Below are 23640 nucleotides of genomic sequence, written 5' to 3' on the forward strand. Positions count from 1 at the left end.
ATTCCTGAGATGCGTACCCGGCCCCCGCCCCCAGCTGGAGCCCATGAGCCTCAAAACTGTCTGACCCCAGCAGAGGAGAGCTGGGCTGGTGCTGGCCCCAAGCCCCTCAATGCAGCCTGAGATGGCCTTGGGGGGTTGGGCCCTCCCCCCACACCCCCTTGGAAAGTGTTCAAAGGCAGCAGACAGCATCTGTCTGGGCAGAGGGTGCTTCTGTATTAGCCTCTCTTTACCCCAATAAAATCATGGGGCCAATCTGACCCACATTTCATTCTGCTCAGGTGGGTCCATGGTTCTGGCCTGTCAAGATCTTTTTAGGTCCTGACTCTGTCCTCTACCGTGTAAAGAAATAAATACATTGGAGAGGAGTGTAAAGGCATACATATTGACGCCCCCCCCACCCCCACCCCCCCATCAGCTTCACAACTTCGCATGTCCATGACAATTGTTTAATGTCTAAGGAAAGGAACAGTGATATGAGTCACACACCAGTGTCACCCCACCCAGTGGTTGGGTTCCTGAGGCTTGTGTCCCCTCTGGCTTGGCCTGGGTCCTCCCCAAATCAGTTGCACTCAGAACAGGGGAGGTGGGTGTGGGTAAGACAGCCCCAAACACCAACTTCCAGAGGTCTCATGGTGTCTCTCCAATCCACAGCCTTGGGAAAATGTTGTTCTGCCAGGGGGCACAGGGTGGGGCTGTATGCCAGGCTCTGATGGCTTTTGTCCCTGTTCCCTCCTATATCCACTGGTCCAAAGACAGTTCGGGGCATTCCTGGGAGGTCAAACATGGTGTCTGAACATGACCTCTGACTCTGTGGGCCTAGGTTGGGCTCCTCAGTCTCCCTCTTGGGGCAGGTAGGGGTGGTTTTTCCCTTTGACCTGGCTGTGTGTGTGGTGGGGGAAGAAGGGGTAGGGGTTGGGATGCAGGCTGTCGGAGGAGGGCATAGAGGAGCAGGTCCCAGGATGACTTAAGGAACAGGGCTGAAGATGATGGTAATTCATGTCAGCATTAAATTCCAGGGGGCCTGAGAGAGGAGCCTCTCTCTCCACTCCCATGTGACTCCCCCCAGGTGGATGGAAAAGGCACCCAAGCTGTCAGTAGAAATGACAACAGATTACAAGTCATATGACCTGGGTTTAGGGCCCCCCTCTTCTCTGTCCTCTCCACTGCCCCAGCTTTTGGGGAAGGTTGGTAATGTCTCTGGGCTAGATAGGGACTAAGGTGTGTCTAGGAGGCTAGGAATTGGGGAGGGAAGTTGTGAGTGGGTCTGTCTAACTACATTTGTGATGACTTCCCCCCACCCCGGGGAAACGGGGCCTCAATTTCCTCATCTGTAAACTGGGTCCAAGGGGCTAGCAAGAGAGTAACTTGCCCCATACCACTAAGATAGGGAGTTGCAAGGGTGGGGTTCAAACCAGGTAGGAGGAGGCTGTGTCATGGGATGTGGGGGGCTCTGCTGGGATCCTGCTGGAAGTCATCTGGCCAGGGTGTCAAATCCCCACCCTTGCATCCAGCCCCTTGACTCTGCCCACAATGGATGCTTACTCTTGGTCCTGGCTGCTTGCCAGGAGGCCCAAGACACTTTGAGGAGGCTGGAGATGTAGGGCTCCCTGGCTCCCCAGCACCTTGGCCTCAGGGAGAGGGTAGGGGGCTGAGCGGGCCCTGGCAGAGGCCCCCATGTATGGGCCATGGTAGGAGATGGACCTATAGCCAGTGGGGGCCAGAAGGAGCTCTGGGGGCAGGTGGGCAGCACCAATGCAGGGGGACCCAGGGATCTCTCTGGACAGCACAGGGCTCTGTGGGTACTGATGGAGCTGGGAGGTGGTCCTGGAGGCAGAGGTGGAGAATTTGGGCCGGAAGCTCTGGCCAGGTTTGTCCAGGTCTGAGAAAGAAGGAGTTTCCCAGATGAGCTTACTTGGCTAGAGCCAAGTCAAAGCCTTCGGCATAGGTCTGGGGCCTCAGCTCGCAGCCAGCACGGCTCTGACTCCAAACCCTCACAGAAGGGAATGTGACAAGGCACCCAGACTCCCCCCTGGGGAGCCCTGAACCTGGAGGGAGGCTCTGGCTGAGGCTCCCGGAAGTGACCTTGGCCCACCTTCTTAGAGCATCCTGCTCCTCTGAGGCCTCAAAGGGACCTGAGTCTTCTAGTCTGGTCCAATCTCAGAGATGAGTTTTCTGACCCCCAGTCTAGGGCTTCCCCTCCCCTCCCCTCCCCAACCATGGCATCAGTCTGCTTTCAAAGTTGTCCTCCCTTCCCACAGTCAGGAGATGCGAGCTGAGGAACTCATATCAGTGATGGGGAGCTCACTACCTCCCAAGTCAGCCCATTTACTTTGGGATAGCTCTGACTGGCAGGAAGCCGGGTCTGCCTCTCTGTCTCTTCCCCCAACTCCAACGCTCCAGGCTCTGCCCTCTGGGGCCAAGGTTGTTGTTCAGTCGTTTTCAGTTGTGCCTGACTTAGTAAAAAGACACTGGAGTGGTTTGCCATGTCCTCCTCCAGCCTATTTTACAGAATGGTGAGGCAGAATGTCATAGTGGAAGGAGGGCTTGGAGTCCGAGGCCTGGATTCGAATCCTAGCTCTCTCATTAGCTACGTATGTGATTGGCCACAAGTCCCTTCTCCAATCTGGGCCTGTGAAGGGGTGGGGGTGGGGGGGCTAAACTCGGTGACCCCGGAGGCCCCTTCCATCTATAATTTAATGATCTTCGATTAGCTGTGTGATCCTGCACAAGTCATTTCACCTGCCTCAGTTTCCACATCCACAACATGGGAATAATCTTTGTACAACTGAGCTTATGGGATTGCAGTGACAAAGGTCCTTGGGACCCTCGCTGTGCAATAGAAGGGGGATGGGAACGATGATGGTCATTCTCTTTATTCTCATCTTTGTCATGGGGCTCCGAAAGGCTCTGGCTTGTGGATATTCTCCTAGAAGTGAGTGTTCTGTAGACAATGGTGCAGGTCCATGACACGACTGACTGCCCTTAGCAGATGAGACCCAGTGTGGGCTGGGACCCCAAGTAATCTCCCCTTCCCGGAGCTCGCTTACTGTCATGTAAAAATGTCTGTCCTGGGACATGTCAGCAGTGCTGGAGTGGAGGTCTGGTCCCCACTGGGAGCGGCACATGGGATGGGGTTTGAGGCCAGGCTTTGGGCAAGGATCAGAGCCACACTTATAGGCTGAATGGCGAGCCAATCTGTGGCTTTCTTAGCATCATGCCCTACCCACTGAGCTAACCAACCTCAGCCACCCCTGGATTCGACCTTGCCCTGGCCTGGGAGGAAAGGAGACCTTCCCAGAGAGGAGGCTAAAGAGACGGGAGGGAGTAGGGATGAAGAGCTGCAGCCCCTCCAAAGTCAGGCGCTCTGTCCCAGACCCCTCCCATGTCACCCTGGAGGAGAGGGCCTTACCTTGCTCTTCCTGGTGGTCCTCCTTCAGCAGTGGGGCCCGGTTGCTCTGGCTGCTCCGGAGCATGGGGCTGAGCATAGGCCTTGGGGCCCTAGGCCTGGGACAGAGGCAAAGAGGCCTGTTGTTGCTTCAGAGGGGTGATGAGGGAGGGGAGCAGGGCCAAGGGCTGAGGCTGGGACAAGGGGGTAGCTCATCTATCCTGGGGAGGGGGTCTGTGTGCTTGAGGGGTTAAACAATCCACAGGCAGAGGGCACAGCTCAGGCAGAGGCAGGGACCCAGGGTTGGGAACACGAGACGAGTCTGTATTTATTACCAGGTGTCCGGGTCACACTCTCGGAAGCCTTTGGCAAAGGGGTTGCTGGCAATCTTTAGCTGGGTGATCTAGGGAAGAGATTAGTTGGTTTTGACTTAGGATGGAGAATCTGGGGTGGGAATTAACTGCACTGATCTGAGGACCCTCATTACACCTCCCCCGACTCCTTCCTCGTGGAGAGGCATTGAGCTGGTCACCTCTGATCCTCTCCACCCTAGCCCTAATCAGGCCTTGTCACCCATGCCCCATGATCCATCCCCATTGAGTGTTGCCTCCCAAATTCTCCTGAGACTCTGAGGCTGAGGGATGACCATGAAGGGACTCAGGAATCATATAGCAGGGACAGTGCTCCAGGGATCTGGGTTTGGTGCTGTGTGGTTTAACATTCTCATCAGTGAATTATGTAACAGTGACTACTCTGGACCAGGTAGGGAATCTGGGTATGTATCAAAGCCCTATTCTACTTTGATAAAGGCAGAGATGATGTGCCTATCCAATTTATGGGTGATGCTGAATTAGGAGGGGGACCTAACATGCTGGATGACAGAGGCAGGATGTCAGCAGGCTCAAATTCCAGGCTAAGTCAAAGAAGATGAAATTGACTAGGAACAAATGTCAAGTCTCATGTAGGTTCAAATAATCAATGTCACAAGAGCAAGATGGTAGAGACCTCACTAAAAAGCAATTCGTCTGAAGAGGATCTGTAGGTTCTGTGGGACTGTGAGCTCAATTTAAGTGAATAGAAAACAGAGAAGCCAGGCAGCCTTAAAAGTCATAATGTCCAAGGCTAAGGGACAGAGGCAAAGAGGCCTCTCCTGCCATCCTCTGCCTTGGTCAGGCCCCTTCTACATTATTGTGAGTAGCTCTGGGTGACCCATCTTAGGAAGAGTTTCAATAAAGAGAAACAACTGAGAAATGGGCAAGCTGGTTGGCAAAGGGCCTTGATTTCATGCTTGGTTAAGGCTCTGGGGCCATTTATCCTGAAGAGGAGAAGACTCAGGAGAACATGATGGCTGTCTGCAGGTATCTGAAGGACTGAGGTGGGAAAGAGGCATTAGATGTGTCCTACCTTGGGCCCAAGGGGAAGGACCAAAAGCAATATGGGGAAGTTACAACTGGGCATGTCAGAAAAGACTTCCTGAGGACCAGTGCTATCCTGGAGTGGAAGGAGCTGCTTTCGGCAGTTGGAGCCTCAGGCTGTCTTTGGACGCTGTTGAAAGAACCACTAGTCTGGAAGGTTGCAGATGAATGGCTGCCTGGTCAGTTAAGGCTTGAACTAGAGGGATCCTGAGACCCCTTCCTGGGGCCTAGCTGATGCTGTGACTACAGGACCCTTCCCTACTGAACGTTTGTTCTGCGTTTTGGAGAGCCGAATGGGCTTCGAAAAATGCCAGAGCCTCTGCCTCACTTCCCCTCCTCTCTGACTCTGGCTCTGCTTATAGGAAGATAGAGCATCCAATCCAATCCCCTCACTTTACAGATGAGGAAACCGAGGCTTGGAGAGGTAAAGGCACTCACCCAGAGTCACACAGTCAGTAACAACCATAATTCACATTTCTGGGGTGTTTTAATGTTTCCTTTGAACAACCTTCCGAGCCAGGAAGTGAAAAGATTATTATGCCCATTGTACCAAAAAAAAAAAAAGAAACTGAGGCACAGAGAAGCCTGAATTGGGATCTGGGTTTCTTGACCAAGCAAAGAGCCATTTGAGGCCATGGGAAAGAAAGATCTCAGGCTCCCTCAAGTCCAGCCCTTTTCCCTAGACAACCAGCTCCCCGTCCCCCAAGCCTGATGGCCAGAACTCTTACCCTGTGGTTCTGGTATGCCGTCACAGCTGTGAACTGAGTCTCAGAGAAGATGAAGGACTTGAAATTCTCCTGCGCATAGCGTTCACTGTCCTTGCGGGGGTCCACAAACACCACGTGGAATCGGGGCTGGTAGCGGTGCATGGAGTTAAGAATGATCTGGGCAGGAGGGAAGGCTGAGATGGGCTGATGACTGGCAGCTGGACCCAGACCCACAGCACCCCAACAGCGTCTCTTCCCTAGTCCGGTGGAAGGGACCTGAGCTGAGTCTGCATCACCTAGAGGGCTTGGGGAAGATTGCCCAGTGGCACCCAGGAGGGTTTGAGCAATGGAAACCTGGGGGGTGGGAACCCAGGGCACAGGACCTCGAGGGCTGCCGCACTTCGTGTCCTGCCTTCTCTGATAGAGAACGCCTATCCCTGTACCCCATCTGAGAACCCAGATTCTCCAGCCCTAGCACACAGCGGCACAATCCCGATCTCCCACGACTGGCCTGCTAATTCAGTTCAGAAGCAGGTATTTGCAAAGTGCTTGCTTCGGTGACACCACTGTAAGGTGGGGAGTGAGGCAGCGGGGTATAGTAGATAGAAAGATGACCTCGGGAGCCAGGAAGACCTGGCTTCAGGTTCTCCCCCTGACAGATCCTGGCTGTGTGACCCTGGACAAGTCACTTTCCTTCTGGGTGTCTCAGCTGGCTCTCTAATATTATACATTACAGACCAATTGCCAATCTGCATCAGTAGGAGTTCCCTATGCCAATGAAATCACAGGTCCAGTAAAAAAAAAAATGAAACCGGCCATTCAGAGAGGGAAGTGACTTAGAATCGTTTAGACCTGGAAGGAGCCGTGAAAATCATGTGGTCCAACACTCTTATTCAGCAGAGGAAGAAAGAGTGAGGAAGCAGTGGTGTGAAGCCCCGTAGCCAGTGCGGGTGGGAGCTGGGATCTGAACCCGGCTCTCTCCTGCCTCTGTCGTGATGCTCTCAGGTCCCTTCTGGCCTCCAGCTTGTGCATCTCCGGCCTGGGGCTCGCTCCAACCTCAGCTCCCTTTGGGTTGGCCGCCTGACTCTCCTCTTCCTCCCCCTTAGCTCCATTCCCGTGCCCAGCTGCATTCTCTCTTCATTCTGTCTCTCTCACCTGGCCGTCTCTGTTCCCAGATCGGCAGCTATTCGCTGGTTTTCACGGGCTTCCTCTCTGCCCGCCCTGGCATTCCCTGGCCCCTTCCCCACCCACTGTTCGGCTTATTCCCCATCGCTCTTGTCTTCCCGGCTTTGTCCCTATCCCTCCTCGCGGTACCATCTGGTGCCCATCCCAGGTTAAAGGCATGAGGTAAATGAAGCTTGGCTTCAGGTTACCAACTTGGAAGATGCAAGATTCCACCGGGCTCTTTCCTGCCACTCCCCTCGGGGCGCATCTATTCCGAGCTACGCCTCCACCCCTTCCCCATCGTTTAATCTGGGGCCCAGTCCCCCGGCGCCCCCTTGCTCACGTGGCCGTTATCGTCCAGCAGGTTGTTAGTCAGCTTCAGCTTGTCGAAGGAAACGATCTGGCGCATCCATTGGGCGCCCTTGGCGGGGGAGTCTGGGTGGAAGTGCATCCTGCCCGGGGTGGCTGGATCCGCCTTTCCGGCTGCCAGCCACGTAGAGCTGTGGAAAGCGTATCTGTAGGGCAGAGCGGGGAAGGGGAGGTGGACTGTGGTTACAACCCCAAGTCCTGACCCTGCGGCTTCTTGACTTTGGGCAAGTTCCTTCCCTGTTCTGAGCCTCAGTTTCCACTCTTGTAAAATGAGAGGATTGGTTGTTTAGTTATAGAATTTAGAGCTGGAAGGAGTGCTACAAATGAGGAAACTGAGGCACGCCTGAATAAGACTCCTCCCTCCAGCACCCCCTCTGCCCCCCAAGGTTCATCCAACCTTCACTTGGAAACTCTCCTGAAAAGGGAAACTCCTGCTTCCCAAGGAAAGCAATTTTGCCCAAAGTCTTTGCCACATCTTCCCCTCCCTCCATGCTCCTGGTTCTGCCGCCTGGGGCCAAGCGGGATAAGCCCGATCCCTCTTCCACTGGGGAGCTGGGAAGAGAGTTCTCATGCTCCCTCCCCCGCCCTCTTCTGGGTAACCATGTCTACCTCCCCGAACTTGTCCTCAAATGGTGTCAATGACTTGTCTGACGTCCCATGGGTAGTAAATAGCAAGGTCAGGATCGAACCCATAACTTCTGACTCCAAATCCAGCACTAAGGCCCCCGTGCAGCTGCAAATCCTCTGATCCCTCTCCTCTCCCCTCTTGTCCCTCCTCCTGTCCTCCCACCTGTACCGCTTGTCGTCTAGGGGGATGAAGTCCATGAGCAGGGCATAGTCGGCCAGCGTGTCCATGCCCAGGATCTTCACCTGAAAGGTGGGAAACATCCTCCTGGTAGGAAACAGAGGAGCCCATCACTAAGAGGCCCTTGGAGGATGAGCAGTCTCCTAACCTTGCCCCTCCCCCACTGTACCTTCCTGCCTTAGTGACGATCATCTCTGTCCCCAGCTGGTTGAATTCCTCCCACAGACTCTTCATCTCCAGCTGAACTGTCACATTGGACACGTGGGGATTCTTCCAGCCTGACTGAGGACGGGCCTCCCCTGGGTCCAGCCTGCTGGGCTCCGGGGCAGCTGGGGAGGGCCCTAGCCTGGCTGCCCACTCAGGGCTGTTCAGAGGCAGTGGGTAGCCCTCGGAAGAGGTCAGCACGCTGACGCTGGCTGAGATGAAGGCTGGGGGAGACAGGACAAGACAGAGAAAACATCCCAGCCATCCTCAAGCAGCAAGGAGCACCTGGTCAGGAATGGGGCTGGGCAGGGCTGGGTGGAGCAAGAATGCCCTGGCCAAGCACTGGGCAGAAACAAATTCAGCTGGAGGAGAGGCAAGAAGACCGCCTGGACAGATTTTAGAGCTCAGGACACCAGGACCCTTGGGGAAAGAGAAATAAATAGCATATCCTTATGGAAAGGCGTTAAATGTCGAGTCAGGGAGACCTGAGTTCAAATTCTGCCTCAGATACTTGCTAGCTGTATGACCCTGAGCAAGTACTTAACTGCTCTGTGCCTCAGTTTCCCCATATGTAAAATGAGAAGGGTTGGACACAATGGTTCTAAGTCTATGATTCTATGACCTTAGAACCACAAGGCTCTTGCTCAGAACGCTGGGCCTGGGGCAGCAGAGTGGGGCTAGGCCAAGGGGGAGGAGGGTTTGTGGGTGCTTGTCTATCTCAACTCACTTTCCTAGCCAAGTGCTCAGACAGAGCTCAATTTTCCTCCATAAGGAAGAAATACAAGTATGTGCCAAATTTCAGCCCCTGGTTGGTGTCAAAGCCTGGGTTCCCTGTCCTAGTCCTTATGTCCAAGAGGCCATGAGTGCATGAGAGTAGGAGTCACTGGGCCTGAGTGTGAATCCTGTCTCCACCCATCCCTAGTTGTCTGATGATTTCACTCTCCTCTGGGACTGAATTTCCTTCTCTGCCATTTGGGGCAGAGAGGAACTAGGTGATATCTAAGGTCCAGTCCTGTTCTAAATGCTTTATATGTGAGGAATGGGGTGGGGGGGGAGGGAGGGGAAGAGACCAAAGAGCAGGGAGAGACAAAAAGATAGGGAGGTAACAGAGATAAGGAGATAAACAGAGAGAATGAGAACTGGAAGCAAATGAGAGGATGTTGGAGATGATTATCAAGCTTCTTTCCTCACACTTCTCTCTGAATCCATCCGTGTGAATTCCTCATTTGTGATCTCATTTGCTCTTCGCACTCCTGGGAGGCAGGTTGGTAATAATTAACATTGCAATGAAACATTACAAAAATACACCAGCAAAAGGGGACATAGACCAGCCAGGCTGTGTTGTGTTCAACTTAATATAGAACCCAGAACCCCAAGCTTCCTGGCCAGCCAAAATTCTGCTCCATGCTGCCCCTGAGATGCCGATGAATCTCTCTCCAGGTCAATTAGGAACCATACTATGATTAATGTAATAACTATGTTTTATACAATAATTATATATTGTTGTGATGGAATGACTATCTCAAGGAGCCATGTCCTCCCACTGCCAATGGAGGCTGAAATCTTGCTGGGACTCGGCAGGAGGTCTCCCAAAAGCCCCTGTAGATAGAAGCCTGGACAAGAGGAGAACAAGGGTAGAGTCACATAGGAGGTGTCAGTATGGATGTGCTAACGTCTGCACTGTTGGAGAGAAAGCCCAGGTCAGTCAAGTGACCTCATGCTTTCGGAGGTCTTTGGGCAGAGGCTGGATGGCCACATGTCAGGTGTGTGGTGGTGAAGATGGCCCTGGAATCTGAGGACCTGGGTACAAAATCTTCCTCTCCTTTGCACTGGCTGTTCCCCATGGCTGGAAGGCACACCCTCCTCCATGTTGCTTCTTGAACTACCTGGTCTCATTCAAGATGCAGCCCAAGCACTTACCTCCATCCTAACGAGGCCTTTCTTGGTCCCTCCCTCCCTCCCAAACCGCCACATATTTACTTTGTAGAGGCCATGCAGGTCCCTGTTGTCTCCCTCAACAGAATATAAGCTCCTCGAGAGCAGGAATGGCTTCTTACAAATCATGAGCGTGCGCTCCCTCGAGCACACACACACACACACACACACACACACACAGGATACCAACTGAATCTCCAGCCATTCCTGTCTGCCACCTCGGTCTCTGAGACACGAAGGTGCAGCCAGCCCACCCTGAGTGGCCCCAGAAGTTAGGGCTAGCAAGGTTTTATACTTAAGAAGGCGAAGGGAGCTGAACCTTTTTCAAATTCCCCCCACCCTAGGGGAAGCAGAGCCCAGACACCTTTGAATCGTTCAATCATGAAGAAACTAGAAAAGGATGCTCACGGAATTCCTTTGATGTCAGAGGCCTCACCCATCAGGCCAATTGTTTCTGTCTTTCTGTGTGTGAGTTTGTGTTGCCATGACCTCCCACCTCCTCATCAGGGCAGCCTGCCTCACTCCTCTTTGCCTTTCAATCTCTGGCTCCTTCCAGGTTCAGCCCAGGTCCAGGTGCCCTTGGGTCTCCCAAGTTTTTAGAACTCTCACTCCTTCCCGTTATGCTTAGTCACATGGGGCAGGATATGAGCTGAGGGCAGGGGCTAATTTGTTTGTCTTTGTGTTCCCGTGTTCTAGAATGGGGCAGTGGATTGAATTAAACATTTAGGAAATGCCTGTGGGCTACCCAGCCTTGGACTGGCCAGAGGGAAACATACAAAGATACAAGGCCTGCCCTCATGATGCTGATGGTCTGGAGGGGGAGAAAACACAGACACATAGTTAGAATCAATCAACACACATTTATAAACTTTTGCTCTGTGCTAGGCACTGTACTAAGTGCTGGGGAAACAAAAAGAGGCCCCCAAACTCAAAAGCAAGTGCTGCCCTCAAGGAGTTTACAATCTAATGGGAGGAGCTTATAATTTAACGAGGTATCTAATGAAGATTAAGTGCCTGCTGTGTGCTGGGAACTGGTCTTCTTTGCCGAGAAGGAGATTATAATCCCCACCTTGGGGCCCCCAAGGCTTTCATAGTTCATGCTATGTACCAGATGCAGACAAACCAGGACGTCATTCCTGTCCCCCAGGAGCCTTTGTGTTTGCCTTTGCCTTTCCTCGTACAGCTTTCCCTACCTCATGTGCCCTCACTTTAGTACTTGGTGATATTATTCAAACCTAGCTTTGTGTAGCTTAGTTGTTCCCCCGCACCCCCTCACCCCCGGGTGTCTAACTCTATGTGACCCCATTTGGGGTTTTCTTGGCAGAGATGCTAGAGTGGTTTGCCATTTCTTCTCCGGTTCATTTGACAGATGTGGAAACTGAGGCAAACGGGGTTGAGTAACTTGCCAAGGATCACACAGCTAGTATGCGGCTGAGCCCAAATTTGAACTCAGGCCCTGCACTCTATCCTCTGCGCATCTCAGCGGCCTCTTAGAAATTGTTTAACCTAAAAGCTTGCTGTAGGGGTCAGATTGAGCTCAGAGACACTCACAGAAGCCCAGACGGTTGGCAGGAATGCTGTCATACCTGCCCATAGACATTTCAAACTGCTCTTCTCTGGAGACTCCCCGAGGCCAATCAGGCAAAGGTCCTCATGCCTTTGTAGGAACTCAAATGTAAACTCACAGAGACTCAACATGGAGCCACACCTTCTTCTGGCTCTTTCCTTTACCACATGGATTTCTTTCCAAAATTATTTCAGAGTTTGGGGCTCATTCTCATAACCAGCAGAGGAAACTGCTTTGCAAACCCTACAATGCTGTAGAGATGGGGATTCTTCTCATTATTAACACAGAGAGACCAGAGCTGGTTTTTGTCTTTGCCTCCTCAGTGCTGGGCACAAGCATTTGGGGGCAGACTAGCTGTAGGCATGAATGCATAACAGAGGACTTGGTGGAGGCTGAAAAGGACTTTGTCACCTGAAAGTCACCTACTTCTTTGCTATTGCTAAGTGGAGCCCCTAGGACGATTTGAAGGATTAACTTAATGACCAGGAATATGATAGAAGCTCAAAGGAATTTTGGATTTCATACAACTCAAATAAAAATTTAACTAGAGGTACTCAGAATAGCAGCAGAAGCAAAGGAGTTCAGAAAACAGATTTAAAATACCGAAAGGTTTTTCTAGCCAGCTGTCTGAGGGCTGCTGGTTAGGGGATGGCATTATGCAAGAACTAAAGCTGCCTTTGAGCTCTCAAGCTAAAGAGCTGGACAAGCACCTCTCTTTGGGGGGAGAGGCCACAGAGTAGCCGAATACCAACCAATGGCACCAGGGAGCAGCAGCAGAAGCAGAGAACAGAAGCCTGTGGCTCTCAGGAGGAACCCTAAAGTGAGCAGTATGAAAGGAAAAAGAACAGCAGAGGATTCTGGCTCAGTGGACAGCCATATCACCAGAGGACCTCAATTTTCTCTGACCACTCATGGAGGCATGAGTTGTCCCAATCATGCATGTGCCCTGGCCACATGTACTCCATACAATCTTCCCTAGCCCATGTTTCTACACCTGCACCTTTCTGTGAATGTTCCCTATTCATACATTCCCTGTGCATCTCTTCTCCTATTGGTGGTATGATAACCTGTGGGAGAATATACTCCTGAGTATATAGGCAATTTTCTTGCTGTGCAATGCATTCATCTTGCTATGCTAGTTTATTAAATATCTATATATTTATCTATAAATACTATGAATTTATATTGTTATGCTATTTTATTTTAAATGCCTTTTGCTTTGAATTAATATGTCCTTTGGTTGCCTGCTAAAAGGAACACACCAATGGGGGCTCATGAGCTATGTATGGTTTTGAGTGAATCTTGACTGATATCCACAAAATACTTTGGACCTGGGGTGGCATCTGTGTGGAAGGGGGTGTCAGAGTGGTTCCTGTGAAGATGTTATTATTACTGAAAGAAAGAAGTGGCCATGGAGAGGGAGGAAGAGCAGGGAGCCTAGACTAGAGGATTCCAAGGAGCCCCAGTACTGGGAAGAATAGGACTGAGGGGTCGGGTAAGGTTAGCTCTGCAGGCGAGTTGTGAAGAGTGATCAGAGATCTGGATGGGAGAGCAAGCTCTCTCCACATTCCCTCCACATGAGGGAGATCACCGTGAGACTTTATAACTTTCCCGAGCTGGACTTCTTCGGGGACAGGAAAGTGGCAGGAGGGGAAGGGATGGAAGAGAGGTGGGGTGGGGGGACAATGAGCCATTCTGCAGGGTCCGGGAAGCAAGGGACTGCAGGATGTCGCAGCTGGAAGGAGCCACATCGTATGTGATGAGCATAGAGAATAGAAAGCCCAGGGAAGAGAAAGGACTCATCTGAGCTCCCTCAGGCAGCCAGGAGCGCAGCTAGCCGGCCTGCCAGTTCACCCCCTCAGACTCCAAACCGCACTAACACCCTTTTCTCCAAATGTGGCCTCCCAGCCGGAATTCTTTCTCAAACACCTTACCCAAGTCCCTGCCCTAGAAACAGCCCGACTTGGCCTTTCCTTATTGAGAGTCAGGGGACCCTAGGCGATCACCCATTCTCCTCCTCCTCCTGGGTGCCACGAGAGTGTGGTGCCTTAGAATTCTCGAGTCGGCTTCCTAGTTTTCTTTGATATCTGAGTGCACGCCTGGGGCAACAGCCGCTCCTATCCCTTTCTAGTCTGATCTGAGCATCAGACCTGTTGCGTGTCCCGCCACGCCCAAGACAGATCCAGGAGCTGTCCGGAGAAGTTGGAACCCCAGATGACGGCTCCTCCTAAGGTAACTCTTTCCAACAATCAGAAGTGACCCAAAGTGGAATAAACTGCCTTGGGAGGTGCTGAGTAGCCCTTTGGGGGAGGTCTCGGAGTGGCTGCCAGCTGGCCGCTCGTAGGGGAGGTCAGCAAGGGGAATCCCAAGGCGAGATTCCGATTCTGAGCGAGGCCCTGAGGGACCCTCTGAAGAGAACCACGCGAGCTCTAAGGCGTGGGCTTCGGAGTAGCTTTCCCTGTGCTCGGGGACCGTTTTTCCCCTCTGCAGATTCTCCTGGTCGCATGGAGAGGTGGCCCCGGGCTGATCTCCCAGTAAGTGAAGCGTTACCAGAACGAGAATTCCTCCCAATGTTTACTCATCCATGGCCCCAGCCTCCAAGGGAAGAGGTGCACGTGTTCTCACCCTTTTAAAATTTAATCAATTAATTAATCCCTCAATTAATTTATAACATTCAATTTTTGAAAATTTTCAGTTCCAAATTCTCTCCTTCCCCTACCGATTGAGAAGGTAAGCGATATGCTCATCCCTTTTATAGATGGGTAAATTGAGGCCCAGAGAATATGAAGGCTAGAGAAGCAGTGAGACACAGAAGGTCCCTTTCTTGATTACTCCAGGCTAGTGCCTGCCCTTGCCCCATGCCAATGACCAATGATTTATTTTAAATAAACTTAGATGTATATGTGTCATCTCCATTAGTATGGAGGCCCCTGGAGCATTGAAGCACAGGACTGTTTGCCTTTTGTCTTTGCATCTCCGGCAGCTAGCATGGGGCCTGGCACATAGTAGGTGCTTAACAGCCTGGCACATAGTAAGTGCTTCACGCCAAGTGGTCTTAGAAGGGAGCAGCCAAGCCCAGGTCTCCTGGTTCCAAGTCCAGGTCTCTCTTTGCTGGAGGGTGCACCTCACTCTCTTTGATGAGACAGTGAGATCTTAGCAAAGCTTTCCATTAATATCTCATAGCTCCTCTTGTGGAAAAGGTAGAGAGATGCCGATGAAGGAATGATATGGTTGGGTTCAGAACTGATGGATGTTTGGACTCAAATGGGTCGTCAGTGATGGTTCTGTGTCCACCTGACAGGAGGGCACCAGGGTCAGGAAGACTGAGTCCTGCATTGGACACTTTCCAGCAGTGGGATGCTGGACACAGTGGCCATAGCCACTCCCCTCTCAGAACCTGAGTTATGGACCCCCAGCTCAATATACTAAAGCTTGGGGCAGACTTGTTCTGGGCCCTGACTGCCAACTCTGCCCCAGCCCTTCCACTCAGCACAGAAAGCAGCCGAGCTCTGAGCATGCTTTTGGCCATCCGGATCGAGCTCTTGTCTAGGCCTGGGTTCTCAGACAAGGTCTATCTATTCACCTGTCTACTCCTCTGGGGACCTTAACACTCTCTAGTTAATTCTAGTGGAGCAGGGAGGTTCTCAAAAGCAACCCAACTATGTTCTATCAAACTATTTTATAATTCCAAATTTTCTGTGAGTCGGCCTGTCCCTCATTAGTTAACTGCTGAAGGCAGTGGGTCTGTTTTTCCAAGCTCAGTTTGGACTTCAGACCTGCCTTGTCATGGGGCGCAATGACCCAGCAGCAGGGGCAAGGGAGTCAGATGGCAGGGGATCCTTGGTAGGTGGGACCTGGGGCATTGATGGGAGGCCAGACAGGGATGATCGAGGGCCTCCGAGCAGCCCAGAGTGACAAGACCTGGCTTGGGCTCCTGGGCTCTGCCTGTCTGGGGAAAGGGTTGGACTCTCGCTCACTGAATTCTTAGGGGAGCTAGGTAGCCCAGAGGACAGAGCGCTGGGCATGGAGTTGAATCCTCAGACATTTACCAGGTTGGGACTCTGCCTCAATTTCCTCATTTGTAAAATGGATATTATAATATTATGGGCATATATGTGGGAATATATATAAATAAATATGGGAATATATATATATATATGTATATATATATGGAATTGTGATAACATCTACCTCCCAGAATTGAAAGGATCAAATGGGGTACTATTTATAAAGCATTTAGTGTGCTAAGTTCACTATGTGCCTGGCACATACTAGGTGCTTAATGTTGGGGGGTTTTTTCCCTCTCTCCCTCCTTCCTTCCTTCCTCCCTCCCTTCCTTCCTTCCTTTCTTCTTTCCCTCCTTCCTTCATTTCTCTCCTTCCTTCCCACCTTCCTTCCTTCCTTCCTTTCTTCCTTTCTTCCTTCCTTCCTTCCTTCTTTCCTTTCTTCCTTCCTTCCTTCCCACCTTCCTTCCTTCCTTCCTTCCTTTCTTCCTTCCTTCCTTCCCACCTTCCTTCCTTCCTTCCTTCCCTCCTTCCTTCCTTCCTTCCTGTTCTGTCCCTCTCTCAGCTGCCTGGGAGTTGGAAGAATTGAAATCCTAGAGTTGAGAGGGCTCTTAGCTGAGCCCTCTTCTAGGGGAGGAGGCTGAGGCCCAGAGGGGACTAGCTCCTGGCCACCCCTGGAATCAGTGGGGCTTCTGACTCTCAGTGCAAGGCTTTTTCCACCATGTCATGTGGCTCTCTGGGTCCCACTGAGAAAGACACTGTCCACCCTGCACCTATATCATATAAATCCCTTTAGGAAAAAAGTCAAAGGCTTCTGGAGCTGGAAGCGACCCAAGCAAGCAACCTGGCATGCTGGCAACATGTATTTGGAGCCAGAATTGCTGGGTGCAAATCCTAACCCTTCCGAGTTGTGTGACTTTGGCAAGGTACTTCCCATGTCCAAGCTCCAGCTCCCTCATCTGTAAAATGAGAGGGTAGGGTTGGATCCCCCAAGGTTTCCTCCAGCTCCAGATGTAAAGGCCCAGCCTAGTGTCTTTTCCCACTCCTGGGGAATGTGGCACGTCAGAGTAAGAGGGGCCTTTAGAGGCATCCAGCCTTTCCTTAGAGACAGCTGGTAGCACCCCAATGGATAGAACTTTGGGCCTGGAGTCAGGAAGACCTGAGTTCAAATCTAGCCTCAGACACTTACTAGCTGTGTGACCCTGGGTAAGTCATGTAACCTGCTTCAGTTTCCTTGACTGCAAAATGGGTATGATAATCATAGCACTTCCCTTGTAGAGTTATTGTGAGGACCAAATGAGATAATATTTGTAAACAGCACTTAGCACAGTACCTGGCACATAGGAGAGGCTATATAATCAATAACCATTTATTAAGCACCTACTATGTGCTGAGCACTATGTAAGTGCCAGGGATACCAAAAGAGGCCAAAGATGGTCCCAGTGCTCATGGAGCTCACAACTGAGCGGGGGAGACAACAACCAAATGCCAATCATCCAATACCTGAGGAAGAATCCTCCTTCTGGCGTCCTCTGCCCGTGCTCCCTCAGCCTCTGTCCGAAGATCTGCCACGAAGGGGGTCTGGAGGCCACCCAAGCAGTCAAGCCAAAAGCTACATCTGCTGTTTCTACTTCGGCGGCTCCCAACACTCCCACTGGGGCCCAGCAGAACTGAGCTAATCCCTCTACTGGGAAACAGCCCAGCATCGACTATTGGCCACCTTCGGCCTTCTCTTCTCCAGGCTAACTGGCCCTAGGTCCTTTAGTTGGTCTTCCTGTCCTAACCCTCCTCTTAGCCTCCCTGGCTTTCTTCCAAGCACATCTCAGATGCCCCTTATGCCAGGACACCTGCCCTGACCATCCACATTCATCCTCCACAGTATCTCAGAGGTGGTCATCCTGTCTTTGCCTAAACGCTTTTGGAAACAGGGAATTCGCTACCTGACAAAACAGCCTCTTCCATTTTAGGGACAGCTCTGAATTTTCGGAAGTTCTTCCGTATTGTGAACCAGCCTCTGCCCTCTAGGGTCACTCAGATCCAAGCTAATCCCTGGGAGAGCCCTTTAGATATTTAAACACAGACATCTTCTTCCTGATCCAGTCTTCCAGTTTCCTGACCAAACCCAACAGCTCCCTTAGCTAGGCTTGAAGCTGAGTTTTTCTCCACAGGCTCCGAAGCAAAGGCAGGCTGCCACCCTGAGCCATTCAGTTCCAGGGGCTCAGGACTCCTCTTTACCTAGAGAAACTGAAGCTTGAGCAAGCTATCCCTGGGTGGGCGTGTGCCTGGTGTCCCCAATCCGACTCCCCAGTCTCTGCTTTCCCCATCCTCCTCTGTCTGGTCTGGTCCTTCAGAGACCTCTAGCCCAGCCTGCTCTGGCTTCCAGGCAGCCATACCTCTAAGCCCCGACCCAGCAAGACTTACTTGTCATTATGCAGGGGTCTCTGCTTACACCCTGGCCTGTGTCCTTTCTCCCGATACCGTCTTCCCTAAAACTCCGACTCTGAGTCTGGGTTTCCACAGCTCTCCCCTGCCTCTGTCTCTGCAGGTCCCAAGTGGTGGTCTCTGTCTCTTCACCTCTGTCTCTTTGGCTCTTGCTCTGTCTCTGAAGTGCCTTCTCTTGGTCTGCCTCTCTCCGAGGGTCTCCCTCAGTCTTCCCAGCTCTTTGGTGGAGATACAGAGGTCATCTCCACAGGTGGGTGACTGGGTCTCTCCTGGCTACCAGGGGGCAGCTGCACCTGCTTGCCCAGATTTTGCCCTCACCGCCAGGCTTCTGGAGGGCAACGAGCAGGAGTTGTCTCTTGGAACGCTCTGGACCAGGTGGGGCTGAGAAGAGAGTGGTCCAGAAGAAGAGCCGTAGCAAGGAGTGGTGGATGATAGCAGCCTCCCTCCCCCCTCACCTTCATCCCCTTCTCCTCCCACCTCCTGGGTCCCACTAGGCCAGCCCCCTTGTCTTCTTTAGCAGCTGACCCACTCACAAGCAATTTCCAGATGATGATTTGGAGATCACAGTGACAGGGATGCTGCCTTAAAGCCCCCTAGGGTCCCTGGAGGGGGAAACAGACCTGTATCTGCAGGAGCAGCCCAGCCTAGCCACGATGCTCTGGAGTCCAGCCCAGCTCAGTTCTGGTGCCCATGAACCCAGCCCAGCCCAAGTCCTCTGGAGCCCAGCCCTGCATCTTGCATTCATGACCCTTTGGGAGCAAGGGTAGTGATGGCGAGGGCACTGAGTATGAGGGTGAGGGTGGGCTTGGGTGGGGCAGGGGCAGAGGTCACTGTGGGCTGAAGGAAGCTGGAAATGGGTAGAGTCTGAGCCCCCTCTAGACAAAGACAAAGCCCAGCCTCCAGGGGCCCCAATGATTGAGAGAAGCAACTATGGTTCCATAGTCTCCTGCCTCAGTTCCCTTTTCTGTGAGTTGACCTCTGAGGCCCCTTCTAGCTCTGGGCCTATGAGCTTATAATCCTCCAACAGCAACAATAGTCATGACCCCACAATGGCCCCATGAGATTGTACCAAGTCTTGTCCTCCACATCCAGCCCCTACCCTGGTGCATGGAGGCCCTGAGCACTCCTAGCGTCCTCCCAGCCTCTAGCCTCTCCCCTCCAATCCCTCCTCCACTCAGCTGCCCCAGTGACTGACCTCCCCAAAGCCCCGGGCCCATGGTGTCACTCCCCTGCTCACCAAGCTCCAAAGGCTCTCTACTATTGTGGAAATCAAACACACACTCCTGAGCTTGGCATTTGAGGCCCTTCCCCAGAATGTAAACCCCTTGCGGGCAGGGACTGTCCCCCAGACTTAGCACAATGCCAGGGACACAGTGCTTAATGAATGCTCAGCCTGACTAGCTGGCTTCACAGTCTCGCTTCCGCCTTTTCAAACTTGCTCTTCCAGCTCCAACCCCGGCCTTTATGCAGCTTGGCTGTCCTCCACAACTGCCAGGCCCTTCCTCTGCCCCCTGCCTCTTCAAAGCCTTGATTTCCTTTAAGATTCACTTCTGCTGTCCTCTCCCTATGGGAAGCCTTCCCTGATTTCTCCTCTCCCACCCCAGTTACTGTTCTCCCCTCCCCTCCTCTCTCCATGCCACCACACCACCCCAAGCTTTGAAGACAGAGACAGTTTCACTTTTGCCACAGTGCTCCTGGTGCCTAGGACAGTGTAGGCACTTAAATCCTCATGCAGCTGAATTGCATTAAGAAGGTCAGCCAGCCTCCTGGCCTTTGTTCACCTGCAATCTCTTGATCCCTGGAATGTGAGGAAGAGCAAGGCTGCGCTGGAGCTCATAGGATGCTGCTTCTATCTGTGAAAAAAAAAAAAAAAAAGACTTTTAGATTCAGCGCTCCCCCCCCCCCCCCCCGCAACCCCACCCCCACCCCCAGCCCCCTCCTGAAAAGCTCTTCAGAAGAACACTACCAATAATAGAATTCCATTAAGTCTTATCCCAGTCAAACTCCAACCCAGGCCTGAATTGATTTAATCTGCCTGGGCTCGGGTGGAGTTGGATTCTTCTACCTCGATAGCCCAAGACTGGGAGTGGTCTGGTCTGGTGGTGGGGTGGTCTGATAGAACAGGTGTTTCCTCTGAAGGCAGAATGATGGTGGGAGGATAGCAGCCCTTGTTGAAAAGGCATATAAAGTGGGGCCCTCAAATGGCAAACTGAGTCAGTTCTGGACTGGTCCCTTAGGGTGGCTTAGTTTTGGACCATAACTCCCATGCATGTCCAGCCAGCTTGTGAGAGAAATTAAACCGTGGACACACACACCCCAATTTCATTTGTTGCCTTCTCAGAACAGACACCGTTCTGTGGATCAACACATCTTATCATCCCTGTTTTACAGGTAAAGAAACAGACCGAGCGCTGTAGCTTTCCCAAGGTCTAGCAGAGCCCTGAGCTGTGTCTCCTCATTTACTTTGTCCAGATGAACTTGTTGGTGCCTAGTTATCGAAGATAGTCATCTTCCTCACTAGATTCCAAGTTCCTTGAGAGCAGAGACTGACTATCTTTGATCTTTCTTTATGTCCTCAGTGTTTAGCCCAGTGCCTGGCACATAGCAGATGCTTAATAAATGTTTATTTTTTGACAACTGACTGCTTTAGAGATGATGGATGCTACTAAGGGTTAGACAGAAGGCTGAGAGCTGGGTCTTTCTTTGAGATACTGATGGTTAATAGAAACTTGCTGCTCCTCTCTGCCAACCAACTGAGGACTGGAAAGGGCCGTGGCTGGCCCCGCTGGAACCTCAGCTCTGACCACCCAGGCTCCCTGCCAGCAGCAGGGCCAGGGCCTTGGTGATGGGGTGGGGAGGGGCTGCTCTGGGCAGCTGAAGAGACCTTTGTCTACATGGGACCCTTCCCTGCTCCCACCCCCATCCCCCCACCCCGATTGTGGGCTCTTCCAGGGCAGGGCAGGAGGGACCTTCTCCTTTCCTGTCCTCCATGGCACGTGGCCCTGAGCTGGGCATACATCAAGCACTCAGCCAAGTTGGTAAGTGAATGAGAGAGAGCAGGTCGGGGCCTTGAGGGATGTTGGGGAAAGCTCTTTCCCCTGCCAATGCCCAACATTCAGCAGCACTGGTGTGTGAGGTGTCCGGATTTTAGGGAACCCCCAACCCCAGACTATACTGTACCAGTTGAGGAAGTGGGGCTCAGCCAGCAGCACTCCAGGCTAGACCACATCTGTCACCCTAGCTCAGCCACTTCAAATGATAGACTGGAATAGCATCCCAGAACAGCTGAGCTTCTTACTGGCTGTACCAGGCTGGAGCACTTGTTTGCAAATCCAGGATTTGAACCAAGGTACCCTGACCCCAAAGGCAGCAGCCTTTCCACTCCTTGGCCAATGTATATTTGGGCCTCCCGAGTGTGTAAATCTGTGTGAGTCTGTGTGTGTGTGTGTGTGTGTGTGTGTGTGTGTGTGTGTGTGTGTGATGACAGCTCTAGCTCTGTGGGTGCCTGCCTCAATCCTCCTGTCTCCCTCCTGCCTGGGGCTCTCTAGCTGCCCTCTCCATGCCTCCCTCATCCATCTCTCCTGCCAGCCTGTCCCCCGCGCCCACTGCTCTCTCTCACACCTCTTCATATTGCTGCTCAATACCAGTCAGGCCAGTGGCAGCTCTGGCCGCAGGGAGATGGATGGGCTGGGGCTCTGCTGGTCGGTGGGGGCTGGGGAGCAGAGCTGAAATGAGCTGAGAAACAGAAGGGGAGGGGAGCCTGCCTGCAAAGAAAGGGAAAGAAAGAAGGAAGGAAAGGAAGGAAGGTAGAAAGAAATGAAGGAAGGAAGGAGTGAGAGAGAGAGAGAGAGAGAGAGAGAGAGAGAGAGAGAAAGAGAAGGAAAAGAAAGAGAGGGAAAGGAAGAAAGAAAAAAAGAAAGAGAAAGGAAGAGAATGAAAGAAAGAGAGAAGAAAGGAAGGAGAGCAGGAGGGAGGGAAGGAAGGAGTCAGATCAGTCAATAAATATTTATTAAGCACCTGCTATGTGCCAGGGCTGAGCTAAGCCCTGGGCATTTGCACTAAACTGGAGCCGGTCACCACCATTTTATCCCTCCCCATCCACGTAACGTCTAGGGAGGGAAGCTCACCCCCATGTTACACATGACCCCAAGAGGGGCCCAGTAAGTTTGGAGCAGTGCCAGCTCAGAGTCACAGCACAGAGTCCCAGGTTTCAAGTTTGACAACTGGGTGGGAGGCCAAGCTTTGGAAGCCAACAGGACAATGGGGAAGACCCCTCTGGGGCAGCAGTTGAAAAGGGCAGGGTGCCTTTAGCCATGGCTGCTTCAGCCTCATGTTGAAGGCCTCTTTGAAGGCAGGAGTGACCTGGAATCGCTGAATCTGGCAAAACTGGAGCGGGGCGGGGGCGGGGCAGAGTCACACCCCTCCCCCAGTCTGGGAATCCGTCATCCCACACCTCACTATAAGCAGCAGCAGTAAAAACCCTGGTCCCCAGGTAAGTGTGAGAGACCTTTCTGTGTCTGGAAAGGGCCAGGAAGAGGGGCCTCCAAGCCCTCCCAGTGATGGTCTCAGGGTCTGCATGACCTGGTTAGGGAATATGTAAACTTCCACCGTGGAGGATGCTCCCCGCTTCTTGTGGCAGGCAGCTTGGTAGATGGTGGGATTGTCCTCATACAGTTTCTCCATCCCACTGAAAGAGCTAGAAAATTGCTCTCCGGCACTCAGGGGGAGGCTCCCTCCCATCCAGGCTCTGGAGGTGGGGGCAATGGGTGAGGAGAATTGTATGCGCCGTTAAATGTGCTCTGTGGGTCTGTTGGTTTCTCATAACCGTTCTACTTTGTGGTGTGTGCTCACTGGCTATGGGGGTGGGGGTGGTGAGGAGGGGCTATCTGGAAATGATTGGGTTGGGAGTGATGGGGCACCCATGATGGACCCCTGAAAGGCCCTGGACTTTCCCACGTGGCCCAGGTCCCTGGAGTTCAATTGGGGCACCCGGCCCTTCCCAGTTAATAATCCTTTCAACTGTCCTTGCATTGTGGCTGTGACCCTGCCTCAGTCTCCAGTTCTGTTACCTCTAACTTAACCCAGTCCTTCATTGTCTGTTCCCTCCAGATACTCCTTCCCCCCACTTCCCACCCTCAATTCCATCTAGATCCCTTCTCTGTTACGCCCCGGTCACCCTGAGCTATTGGCCACACTGCAGAAAGACTGGTCTTGTCTACCAGATTGCTCGGATTCTTCAAATCCCACCCACCTCAACCGGCATTTTAATAAACCTTGTCTGACAAAAAGAAGGCTTGGGTCTAATTCTATTGAGGCTTTTGTCCCTTGAATTTGGGGGTTCCCAGCACCCCTAGACCTCAACAGGAGAACAGAAGGGAGCAATCATGTTAAAAAGGGGGGTCTTGAAGGTAAACCTACAGTTACCTAGAAAGTCCACTTAACTCGTCCCCGTCCCCCACCTCTTCTTCCTCCCCCCTCCTCTTCTTCCCCCTCCCCCCTCTTCTTCTCTCCTCCTCCTCTTCTCCTCCTCCCCTTCCTCCTGCTCCTCCTCTTCCTCCTCCTCTTCCTCCTCCTATTCCTCCTCCTATTCCTCCTCTTCCTCCTCCTATTCCTCCTCCTCCTCCTGCTCCTCCTCTTCCTCCT

The 23640-nt window shown here is 52.4% G+C and overlaps 1 protein-coding gene across 1 annotated transcript; it reads right to left on the reverse strand.

Moving 5' to 3' along the window:
• Nucleotides 1-1538: 1538 nt before the first annotated feature.
• Nucleotides 1539-22680, reverse strand: TBX10 (T-box transcription factor 10). The gene is made up of 14 exons (XM_036765309.1): nt 22579-22680; nt 21619-21732; nt 19779-19850; nt 18316-18378; nt 17059-17136; nt 13702-14074; nt 9594-9662; nt 8015-8315; nt 7831-7932; nt 7015-7186; nt 5529-5684; nt 3721-3788; nt 3410-3504; nt 1539-1879 (listed from the first exon to the last, which is right to left on the reverse strand). The coding sequence occupies exons 1-14, from the start codon at nt 22678-22680 to the stop codon at nt 1539-1541; spliced, it is 2106 nt and encodes a 701-aa protein (XP_036621204.1).
• Nucleotides 22681-23640: the final 960 nt, after the last annotated feature.

Source organism: Trichosurus vulpecula, chromosome 6 (genome assembly GCF_011100635.1).
Source record: "Trichosurus vulpecula isolate mTriVul1 chromosome 6, mTriVul1.pri, whole genome shotgun sequence".
NCBI lineage: Eukaryota > Metazoa > Chordata > Mammalia > Diprotodontia > Phalangeridae > Trichosurus > Trichosurus vulpecula.

Excerpts from the sequence above, each read along its gene's own strand:
- TBX10 (XM_036765309.1), bottom strand. The coding sequence starts at position 22,680 with ATGGAGAAACTGTATGAGGACAATCCCACCATCTACCAAGCTGCCTGC. Across the intron at positions 21,733-22,578 it reads TTTACATATTCCCTAACCAG|CTCATTTCAGCTCTGCTCCC; the intron begins GTCATGCAGACC and ends TCTGTTTCTCAG. Across the intron at positions 3,505-3,720 it reads GAGTGTGACCCGGACACCTG|GCCTAGGGCCCCAAGGCCTA; the intron begins GTAATAAATACA and ends CCTCTGTCCCAG.